We start from the raw sequence: 12,066 nt of genomic DNA on the forward strand, positions 1-12,066 counted from the left end.
TCTCATGCTGCCCCTCACATACAGGAGGAGCTCCTGGTAAACCTTTGCAAACATATCTCATTGGCCTCCTTCATACCCCTTCTTAAAACTCTCCATTGCTGTGATACCTACAAAAAACTTGATAACAGGCAACAGGTGTGCTTGAGAGCACTCTAACGTGCTGACCGGCACTGTCTCAGAGTTTCCTTGTGCTCTCCTGTTTGTCTGTATCCACCAGTTGTCTCTTGTCTTCTCTACTTGTAGTCTCTCTGGGGTGGAGACAATCTTTTTGTTGTGCGTTTGTGCAGCACCTAGCAGCGTCCTGGCTACACGCTACCACAATACAAATTAATAATAATAAATTAATAGTCCAATTTCAAGTAGAGACAGAAACAATTTAAGAATAGCTAATTTGCAGAAACACATTTTGATGAATAATCCATGTTTCCTTCCCTCATGCCATTTTTTCTCCCTGACTTTCTACCTCCTTATGCCCAGCACTGCTGTGTTAGACACAAGAAACACTTTTAATAGCTAAAGTTACACTACCAGCACTACCAGTAACAGACACTGGATACCACACTGAGTGATTTCAGCACCTCATGTTGTCCTGAGGATGGCTAAAATTGCTCACATTTGTGCATTTGTAAAAAGTGCCAAAATTTACAGTTTAATTTTGGCTTTAACATCTGTGCCTCCGTCTTCCCCTCTGTAAAATAAGGACACTAGTTCTTACTTATCTACCAGAGTTATTAGGATGATTAACTAAAGCTTCTAAAACACTAATGAGGTATTCAGGGGAAAGACACTATATAAATGCAAAGTATACTGATATAACATAAACTTCCTGAAAGCCTGAGTCTGTGATCAGTTTCATAATTTTTGAAGTTTAAATTCCAGGAAAGGGTCACATATTAAAGACCTGATTCTCCACTGCCTTGCACTTTGTGCAACCATTTACACATGTGCAAAGTGAGTGTGAAATGTTATCACTTTGATTTGGTACACAGCATTGAAGAATCAAAAAAGGAATCAGGCCTCTGATATTTAAAACTCAGCCTTCCTATTTGTGCTTACTTAAATTTCAGGCCTACTCAGGTACTTTTTCAGTTATTTGAAATACATTTGATGTCACTGGGATGGCTAAGGATCTAAATGCTGGGTGAGGCATTGTTAAAAATAGGCCAGAAGTCATTGTAAAATTATATTGTTGGAAGTTCTGAAAATAATTGTACACTTTGGAGGTGTGTTTTTATATGGATGGAGGCCTCTGATGAATCAGTTACGTAGTTTGTACAATATAGTTTTCAGCACCTATGAAATGGAAAAGTCAATATTTGCCCCTCCTTTTGTATTAGATCCTGTAAAGCATACAGTGAAAAGATACAGCAGAAACCTTGACTAAGAGAGATGTCAGACTTGGTTGTATGTAAATAGCTTTGCTCATTGTGACCTAAGGGCCAACTTATCTTGCCATACCACATGTTGGATTTCAAGATCAACCTTATTTTTAAAAACTGTTGGCCTGGAGTCTGAAAATGCTTTACGTTCAAACACAAAGAGTGGACATCCTCATGGTGGCACAGGTCTTTTTTTGCAGTGTAGCCATGTCCTCGGAACCAAATCCTATCTATCCCCAAACAAGGAGGGACCCATCTGAGGCAGCAGAATAAGATTTGGGGAGCCAACCCAGTGGTGCAGGCTGCTTGTGTGTCCCTATACCCAGCTCCATGAGGTTCCCTTCTTTGGCCCTGCTCGGTTGTGGTGGGAACGAGGAGCCTTGGTAAGGCAGAGGGGCAAGGCTAGTGGGTCCAAATGGCAGAACAGCCACAGGATATTGCCCTCTGAGAAGTAGGGTGCAAGAGCAGCACTGGTGACTGAAGCCTCAGAGCTGCTTTGCAGTCATTACTCTAACCCTGCCTACCAAATGGTGGATTCACCGAGCTCAGCCAGTCCAGTATGGTGTGGGGGAGAGAGGATTTGTCTCGTAAATAAGACTCTTGCACCTTTAATGCAGCTACTTTCATATATTCATTCAACTATTACAACTTTGCTTAATATTACGGAAAGCCAAACTGTGGATCACAACTCTTTGATTGTGTATTTGTGTAGAGTTTCTGGTGAGGCAGATTTTAACTGTAACCTGTTCCCTGCTCTAAATTTATGAGATTTCTCTCTTTATTGAACAGGGCTAATTTCATTTCCTTGCTTTCCCTCCTCCACTCACTCTTTCAGTGCTGAGTTCCCAACTATTGGAGGGTAAGAGGTATCTAGGTTATGTCAGTTACCAATACAAACACCAGCAGCACTTCTCTCCTCTCTGGGTTGCCATCTCTTTTCCTACCCCAAATCTTTCTAATTTTACATACATCTCTCTCTTTCCACAGTTGGATAGTAATATCTTTCTTTATTCTCAAATCTCCTTGGATTTCCTATGTTTCTCCCTGCTGACAACCTCTGTGTCTGTGTGTCATCTTTCCCCTTCCCCTTTGTTTCCATGCATCTCATTCCTCTTGTTTCAGAGTTTCCCAGAAATGAAGGAGCATGATTGCATATTATTATACCCATAATATCACACAATAGTACTTTTCTGGAAGCGTAGGATGTCTAGATTAAAATATTTTATTTTTCTTTAGATCTAAATTCAGTTTCACTTGGCTGCGGCCACTGCTACTGTGCAGCAACATAAGCATAGTCATGCTGCAGATATTTATCCTTAAGGGCTTGGGAAAATATGGGATTTCAATACACAGTTCAAACCCTTTCCCACCCAAGTTAGGAGCAAAACTTGACTTTATTTTAAGTATTCATTAATTTGATTAATATTTAAATTTAAAGAAAATTGCAGAGGCCTTGAAAGAAGCTAAATATTTAAAGAGTAATATATACAAAAAAATAAATTACATAAAAACAATGGTAGGATTACAGAGTTACAGTTTTTGGAGAGCTTTAAAATAATGCAAAAATTAAGGTCCCTAAAGCAAAATAATCTTGGCTACGTTGTCCAGTACATATTGAAGTAAACGTGGTTACACAGATATAACTAGGAATGCAATCTAGATCATGTTTACTTTGTAGTACACACACTATTTAAAAGCCTAAATGCATAGTTTTAATATTGTGTATTCTTGTTTACAAAGAAAAATCTGAATAAAAGGTAGTGCACATATGGAAGTTAGTATTTCTGTAGAGATCTTAACTTTTGCATTTCCTGACATTATTAACATTGCAAGCTAATGTTACATTTATGTAGGCTTTTTTGGCATTTAATCTTCTAGGGGGCTATTATATAGAGTGTACAATTCCTGGAAGCTCAGGTACACTTCTTGAAACCACCACATGAACTAATCCTGGCTTGCTGTTGCCTCTTAACCTTGGCCCTCCCACTTCCTGTATCAGCTCTCCAACAACTCAGTCTTCCCCACAATAGTGTTTATTGAAATGCATAATTATACATTCAAAGTTCTTGGGCTTCGCACTCCAGAACAAACTGGGGTCTACAGAGACCAGGATATTTGTACCAAGAGGAGGAAATGCCCAGACTAGTTCCTGACAACTTTCAGCTAATCCAGGAGTGGAGGCCAATCCACCTCCTTCCTAGTTTCATGGTGTTCTCCTCACCTCATCCATTCAAAAAAAACTCTACCATGGTCTCCAGCTCCAGTGATGTGAAAGGGGGAACAGGGAGAGGAAGTTCCTGTCAGAGCGTTGCGCACAGAGCTCCCCACCGATCCTGGTACCTATGAGACAACCTCTGAAGTGCTAAACCTGGGAGCCCCCACTCTCTGCAGTTTCAGATTCCCACCTACTTAGGCCTTGCGTGTCTGTTTCCATAGGGTAAAGATGGGTCTGCAATCAGTGAACAAAGAGGGGCTGGAGTCCAGGCAGAATCTGACCTCAGTTCCCTAGGAACACTCTCTTTTTCAATTACACTTGCAGCTGCCATCAATTGTCCAGCAGGACAGCTAGCTGACATACGGGATGAGATCTGTGTTGCAGACAAGGTGAGTATGGACCATTTTTTGTTCTGCGTTTGTGCAGCACCGAACACAATGGGGTCCTGGTCTGTGATTGGGGCTTCTGGGCACCACCACAATACCAATAAGGTAATGATAACGTGTCACATGCCTACCTCTGCAAACTGCCCACACCAAAAACACTGCAGTGGGAGAATGCGTAAAGAGCCCAGCATACAAGAAATGGAAAAGCCAGGCTGCCTGAGCAGTGTTAATTCTGCCCTCAGTGCATTGGGCATGATTATTACTTGCTCTTCAATTCCCTGATCATAGGATATTTCTCAAACAAAATATAAATACATATACGTGCATTTTAACAGTCTTGCTACATACATGTAGCTTCCTGTAACTGTGTTGACTGAAAGGAAATTGTTTTCTAAATGGTGGCTGTAATTATTAAAAACACATGTCTTAGCATATTAAAGGTCTAATAGCTTGATCTACAGAAGTGCCGAACATCCATAAATTCCACTTAAGTCAATGAGAGCTGCAGATCCCCAGGACCTTTCAAAATCAAGCCATACATCAATAAAGATATATGGAACCATAACGCTACTAAAATTAGTATACGTGTACAACAATGAAGCATGTAACAGGGTGAGACGCCTCAGAGTCTGTACGAAAAAATGAGTATAGTAATACCTGTGAAATATATGTTGATTATGATTAAGACTGTGTAATGGAATAGATTCCCTGATCGTGGAGTGCTCCACTTTGAACCCTTAATGCTTTCAAGGCAATGCTTTGATGGAATTTCATTGGGTTTTTGGAAAGAAAAAAATAAAATCCATAATATGATTTAATTGGGTAGCTAACACTAGAGCACCCTGTCCCACACACTGTAGAAGGTTCAAAGGATGGAAATCTTCTTCCCCACCTCCTAGCGGTCTTAGGAAGTCTGCAGGGGAGAGACACCTCAGGTGAACCAACAGATGAATCTAACATATTCTGCCTCTAGTAATGGCCAATTCTCAATGTGTTAAAGGAAGGCGAAAAACCCTTTAATGCAGCTACTGGGCTTTGGAATGCTGTTGGAAAAAAGCTTTCCTGGCCCCCTATTTTAGAACTTGAAAAGGGGGGAAATACACATACCTCCTTCATGATGAATATTTATGCCACAAACTAAATGTTGCCCTTTTCTCTACCATGTTGCATACATGCTTGCTCAAAAGCTGAAATAGTGTCCTGGCTCTAGAGACAGTGGCTTCAAGACAGCTCAAGAGCTTATAAATAAGAGGAATATAAAGATTTAGGTCACCACAATATCATAGAAGGAAAGTGATTAAATGTTATTGAAGTCACACCTACTCCAGAGTTTACTATTCTAGATCATAGTCAAATTTTAGTAAGCAACCAGATAGGTGTGGGTTCAGATATTCTAATGTTTCCCATTACTCTGTGGGCTGACTATGGCCCATGGACACTAACGACACGAAGCATGAGAAAACAAGGGGCCTGTGGACTGGAAAAAGACTACCTGTCAGGGATTTGGCAGTGGTAAACCATTATTGAACTCATCCTGTGCAGAAGGGCAAGATAGCAGACAGGTGTGACTTGTCAGAGAGAGCATGCATGCAGCCAGAGAGCAGTTTAAGACTCCAGAACACGTTTACTAACATAAAGGACCCAGCTATTGAAGCAGTTTTTTGTTGCCAGAGGAAAGGTAATTTGTAAACTAAGTTACGATTCAAAATTCTCTACATGAGGATAGCTATACTGTTGGAAACAAAAAACTCACAGCAACCACGACAACCTAATCCCTTCTCAAAACAATGTTGAAATTAACATGTTTCATTGACACCTATTGGGACATAAATAATTTAGGGCCAGATCCTGAAGTTCTTATGCAGGCAAAACTCCCATTGACTTCAATCATATTATACATATTAATACAACTATATATTCTGATTATTAAATTTCTTTAAACCTGACGAATACTGTCCAAACTATAACTAGCAAAGGCTATGATAACCTCCCCCAGAGAAATCCATCTTGCTAGGAAATCCAGTGACATACACTTCAGATAGCTGCCTACCCGGAGATGCATTGGGACCATAGTGAGGAGGCAGGTTTGTAGCTTCTAAACCCCAGTCCTGTAGAAGGCTGGACCCTCTGAACTGCTCCTCTGGGTCTCCTTCCAACTGAGATCATGGTTTCTTCAGAACCTATGCTCCCATTGGTCATGCATTCTTGCAGCAGTAATTTAGTTAGAGATTTACTTAGATATCCACTACTTCTAAAAGTAGAAGGGACTATTGAGTCCTAAACATTTATTATTATAGCTAATAAAGGTATGTAGCATGACCCACCATCACCTTACACATCCACAAAGAATTTTTAATGAAGTTATTTCAAGTATGTGAATTAAGTCACACACACTGATTTGGTTTACAAATAATACGAGAGTATTATTATAAACACCTAATTTTCATAGGGTTTTTTTTTTTTGCATAACCCTGTACCCCTCTTGTGTTTTCCTTTATTCTTCTTTATTATTCCCAGATGATTTAACTGGGAATTGATGATTTAACTGGGAATTGGTCCTGCTTCGAGCAGGGGGTTGGACTAGATGACCTTCTGGGGTCCCTTCCAACCCTGATATTCTATGATTCTATGATTCCACACCTGAGGTATGCAGTCATCTAAATGCCTGCTAAGGTGCACACCTGTGCGGCCATGCAGGACACCATCAAGGGCCGTACACTTAACTCCTCCAGCCCCAGAGCTGCTGCAGTGAGGAGAGGCGCTCCGGGGTTGGAGGAGTTAAGTGCACGGCCCTTGGTGGCGTCCTGCCCCCTTCCACACTCCAAGCCCCTCAAGCCCCACCCCTGCCACATGTCATCTGCATATTGGTGCACATAGCAAAATTAATTCCGCACATGAATGGGAAAAATTAAAGGGAACGTTGGCAGTCATCCTGAAGTATGTGGCACTTACTCATACACATTTACCCACATAATCACCAGTCACTAAATCATCCCCTTTAAGGTCTTACGTAACATTTGTAAGCATCAGTAAGAACTGAGTACAGTATATTTCTTCAGAATATGTGTGTATAGTAATTTTCTAGCATCAGTTTGTCTGTCCTATACGCACCTATAATACCTTTATTGTAATATCTTCCTCTTTGAGTCAATCAGGCAAGTTATTTATTTAGCATTAATATTTATATACTTCTCTTAGATGGGAAAAGAAAAGGAAACCACAAATATACCATTGGCCAAAACTTGTCTACGACCCCGTTTGCTACCATATATTAGAGGCCCTTATTTTCTGAAACAAAATGTGCAGCTAACAAACCTATTCTGTTGCCCAGAAGATTCTAAACAGTGAAAAAATAAGACACAAATATCTGTATCAGAGGGGGATACAAATTCAGAGATAAACCTAGGCCCCAATCCTGCAATCAGATTCACAAGAGTGGATCCTTCCATCCATGTGGATCCCCATTGATTTATAGGGGTACAGACTGTCTTTATTTTCTCTGGACAGCATCATGTAAAAATAAGTAACATATTATTACTACAGCAGGATGGCTTGCCCCATGGACTGGAGAACCTGCGGGTAAGCCAGCCCTGATTACAGAATGAGCCTCATCCAGATGCTGCAGGGAGCAAAAGGACCTCAAGTCAGCAGGAGGGAAGTTCAGGAATCTGCAGGAAGTCAGAAAGGCTTCTGGAGGGAAGACCCTGATATCTGGGGGCTTGGAATCCAGAGCCAGAAACCCGAGGCTTTGGCCTGGGAGTGGCCTACCAAAGCAAGAATGGCCCCAGGCAGGAAGGCCTGGGAGTAGTAGCGTGAACTGGAGCATGCTGGGAGTAAGCAGGCTTTTGCAGAAAGACCTGTATTGTGGGGTTTCCCTACAGACACGAAAGGGAGGAAAAGCCCCGGAGTGACATGACAAGAAGGTAAAACCGGTGGACTGTGTCTTGGGACTGAGTTTTATTTTGGAGCATTATTTATGTAAATAAACTTGGACCCCTGAGAAATGGTGGTGAATGGACAACAAAAGCCTGTGCAGTGTTTATTTAAGAAGCCCTTTGAGGGGAAAATCATTGGCAGGTAGGGTGACCAGGTGTCCAGTTTTTGTCTGGAACACCCGGTCGAAAAGAGATTCTGGGGCTCCGGTCAGCACCACTGACCGGGCTGTTGACTATCTGGTTGGCAGCGCCGCACAGCAGGGCTGGCAGGCTCCCTGCTAGCCTCGGTGCTGCGCGGCTCCCAGGAAAAAGCAGCATGTCCCCACTCCAGCTTCTACACATAGGGGCAGCCGGGGCAGGAGCAGTGTGTAAAGTCCCCAAGCGCCGCCCCCGCAGCTCCCACTGGCTGGGAACCACAGCTAATGAGAGCTGCGGGGGTGGTGCCTGCAGAGGGGGCCTGGCCTGGCCGTAGGAGGGACATGCCGCTGCTTCCGGGAGCCGCCTGGGGTAAGCGCCGCCTGGAGTGTGCACCCCTTAGCCCCCCCCCCAACCCTCTGCCCCAGCCCTGATCCCACCTCCCACTCTCTGAACCTGTTGATCCCATCCAAGAGCACCCTCCTGCACCCCAAACCCCTTATCCCCAGCCCCACCCCAAAGACCGCACCCCCGCTAGAGCCCTCACCCCCCCTGCACCCCAACCCCCTGCCCCATCCCAGAGCCCCCTCCCACACCTTGAACCCCTCATTTCTGCCCACACCCTGGAATCTGCACCCACAGCCCGTACCCTCTCCCACACCCCAACCCCCTGCCTCAACCCAGAGCCCCCTCCCACACTCCGAACACCTCAGCTCCACCCCCCATTCTGGAGCCCCCTCCTGCATCCCAAACCCCTCATCCCCGGCCCCACCTCAGAGCCTGTACCCCCAGCCAGAGCACCCAACCCCCTGCACCCCAACTCCTTATCCCAGCCTGGAGCCTCCTCCCGCACCCTGAACCCCTCATTTCTGGCCACACCCCAGAACCTGCACCCCCAGCCCACAGCCTGTACCCCCAGCAGGAGCCCTCACCTCTCTTGCATCCCAACCCACTGCCTCAGCCTGGAGCTCCCTCTCGCACTCTGAATGCCTCATTTCTGGCCCCATCCCAGAGCCCACACCCCCAGCTGAAGCCCACACCCCCTCCCACACCCCAGCCCCCTGAGCCAGCCCAGTGAAAATGAGCAAGTGAGTGAGGGTGGGGAGAGTGAGTAACAGAAGGAGGGGGGGGATGGAGTGAGCGGGGGCAGAGCAAGGGTGTTCGGTTTTGTGTGAGTAGAAAGTTGGCAACCCTATTGGCAAGGGCACCACAGCAGCACTCCTGGCCATAATGGGTGCATGGGAGGTGGCTGACCCCACTACAACTTCTGCAGCAGTGGTGAGGTGAGTCTCCAAGGGTCAGATTTTTAGACTATTTAGGTGCAGAGGGGTGCCTAGTGGCATTTTCAACGGAGCCTATTGCCTATCTGTCTCTTTAAGCACTGACCTCTTTAAGCACTTTAACGTACCTTTAAAAACTTGGACCCAACAGCTGAAGCTAAGATTCCTAAGCTAATTGCTAAGAAAATTTATACATACCAGTTTAGAATAAGAACCAAAACCAAGGGCCTGATCGTCATCTGATGCAAATCAGCACTGCTTCACTGACTCGGGAACTACACCAATTTAAACCAGCTGAGAATCTGGCCAGCATAAGTAACCTAAAAAAAAAAAAACCTACTAGCTATGAAAATGTCTTCTGCACTAGCATTTTAAAACTGAAGAGGATTCCTAAACGTTCTGCTTTAGCACTAATTATTTTCTTAGTTTAACTGCCAATGGCACATACTATTAAGATCAGTTTGTATTTTAAAATATGTAACTTTGTTAGTCTGAATATTTGACTTCTATTGAGATGAAATCAAGAAACTTTGGTTCCCATCTTAACAGCTCCCAGATCAAGCAACATTTTCAAAATTATGAATGAAAAATGTTAAACCAGCATTTTCAAATTTTCAGCAAATAATTTAAGAAAACTTCTGGCAAACACTGCTATTACCTCTTTCTGATTATACCACTATCATACAATCTTCTATATTTCCTCAATCACAAGTTATGTTAACAGTGAGAATTTGGAGGCTTTAAATTTTCTTCTTTATTGCTCTGTGTAATGCATAGGAATTTGGTCAACAGATTCAAAAGTAAAAAAACCTTAATAAAAAAAGACTGTGTTGGAATAATGCAGAAAGACTTTGGATCTAAGAGACTAAAAAAACCTGGATCTTATTAGAGGTTTATTCTATCCACCTAACTTAATCATTTTTATAGTGCCAATCATATTTGAAGAGCTGGACCAGAAATCTATTAAAATCTATTTTTTAATTATTCCTCTTCTGGTTTTGCCTTTTAAAACCTCTTTGCTGACCTGCTGTCATCTTCCCCTGAGTCCTCAGATAGTACAGCTATGACCAAATTAGAAGTCCCTAAGCAGAATAGAAAGCTGCCCCTGGACTGTAGCAGTCTCAGTAAATATTGCAAGGATGATATAACTCATTATCCCAGTCAGGCCTGCAATACTATTTACATATAGCCCAATTCCTAGCGGAAACAGCAGAGCACAGCAGCTGTGACAGGCTGAAAGCAGGAGTTTTTAAGAGTCTAATTGAAGCACACACAAAAACCCTTCATTTCCCAAACGTGTGTGCTTTAGCAGGTCTGGAAGAGATGTGTGTGCACGGATAATTTGGGTTTTGAGAGGGTGAGGCACACAAATTCACAGAGGTTGCAGTTCTGATTCTGCTATCACTTACATCAGGTTCACACCATTGACATCAGTGGAGCTACTTCTGCTTCACACCAGTGGGAAACCAGAATCAGACCCTACAGGGTTGCACCTGTGCAACCGAGAACAAAATTTGAGCCATTGATTTAAACGGAGTTAATCCAGATTTACACCACTGTGAAGTAAAAAAAAAACCTGGCCCTTTAGCTGGCCGTTTAACAGCAATTTCCTTAAGTACAGGAGCAAAGGAGTTTCCCCTTTTAGAGTCTGTAGTAATGCCTGTGCGGGAGGAAGGAGCCATCTCCTACCGTAACTGCTCCCCAGTGAGCAAGACTTCGGCCATGTGCTCCAGCTCAGCAGCCTTCTGCTGCATGCTGCCCATGTCCTCCTCCATCGCGGCCAGCCTGCCAGGGACATACAAGAGGGCTAAGGGAGGCTGCTGCTCTCAGCACTGGATGACTGGGCTGGTTTAATATGCTCGTTAAATGACAACTAGGCTAGGTTAAATGACAACATAAATACATCCCAGCCTCCCCCCCCCAACCTTATTAAAATCCCCTTCCTTCCCTGCAAACCCAGTAACTAAACATATCCTTAATCTGCATCGCACAAAGGGAACATTTCAGTCCAGTTCTAGTCTCCTGCAGGGTCTGCTCCGTTTTAATTAAGTCCCATCGATCGGTTACTTTGATTGCGTTTCCCAGCGCTGCAAAGCTGCAAGGGTGATTTTTATTTTGCAGCACATCGTTGCATGGCTACTTGTCTGGCTTCTCAAAAGAGAAGAGCTGCGCTTTTAAATTCCTGCATACAATTTATTTTTGACAGCTCAAAGGACACACGCTTTCTGCTCAGCTGCCCTTTGCAAAAAGCCTTTCTGAGAGACTGACTTCCCCGTCTGCTGGTTCCTAACAGAAGATCCATGCCTCACTTTCGCTTACCTTGATTGTGCAGGTCACCTTTCCTTTGTGGAGATAAAGAAAGATCCCACCAATTTCCTTGCTACTGTGTCACAGCCAGCGAGAGAGAGAGACACGTGGTTGCAGCAGCAGGTCCAGCCAAGACAGCAGCGTCCCCCTCTGTCTATCACATTGCTCACAACTACTTCCTCCAGCATGGAAAAGACTGAATGTCACAGCGAACGTCGTAGCAGACAAGGTTTGAGGGCGGAGGGGGGAGACCCTATGTTTATCACAAGCGACCTTTGAGACGGCAGAGTGCAGCCTAAGCTACCGAGCAACAGGAGAGGTGCTCTGAGGACTCAGGATACAGCTAACACACCCTCCCCTGCACCCCACCCTCTTGCAAGGAAAACTCCAGCTGTTCCTGTCCTCACTCTCCATACAGAGTTTTCCCTT

The 12,066-nt window shown here is 44.0% G+C and overlaps 1 protein-coding gene across 2 annotated transcripts in view; it reads right to left on the reverse strand.

The window, feature by feature from the left end:
• DEPTOR (DEP domain containing MTOR interacting protein) overlaps positions 1-11,859 on the reverse strand; it is a 118,409-nt gene extending 106,550 nt beyond the window's left edge. The window contains exons 1-2 of one of the 2 annotated variants that reach the window (XM_074943904.1): positions 11,650-11,859; positions 11,020-11,115 (exon numbers count right to left, since the gene is read on the reverse strand). In XM_074943904.1, the coding sequence (XP_074800005.1) occupies positions 11,020-11,105 (86 nt within the window). In that variant the 5' untranslated portion in view covers positions 11,106-11,115; positions 11,650-11,859. Of the gene's footprint in view, positions 1-9,528; positions 9,628-11,019; positions 11,116-11,649 lie in introns of those variants that run through there. The other variant, XM_074943905.1, reaches the window with a different exon arrangement.
• Positions 11,860-12,066: the final 207 nt, after the last annotated feature.

Source organism: Natator depressus, chromosome 2 (assembly GCF_965152275.1).
Source record: "Natator depressus isolate rNatDep1 chromosome 2, rNatDep2.hap1, whole genome shotgun sequence".
Classification (NCBI taxonomy): Eukaryota; Metazoa; Chordata; order Testudines; family Cheloniidae; genus Natator; species Natator depressus.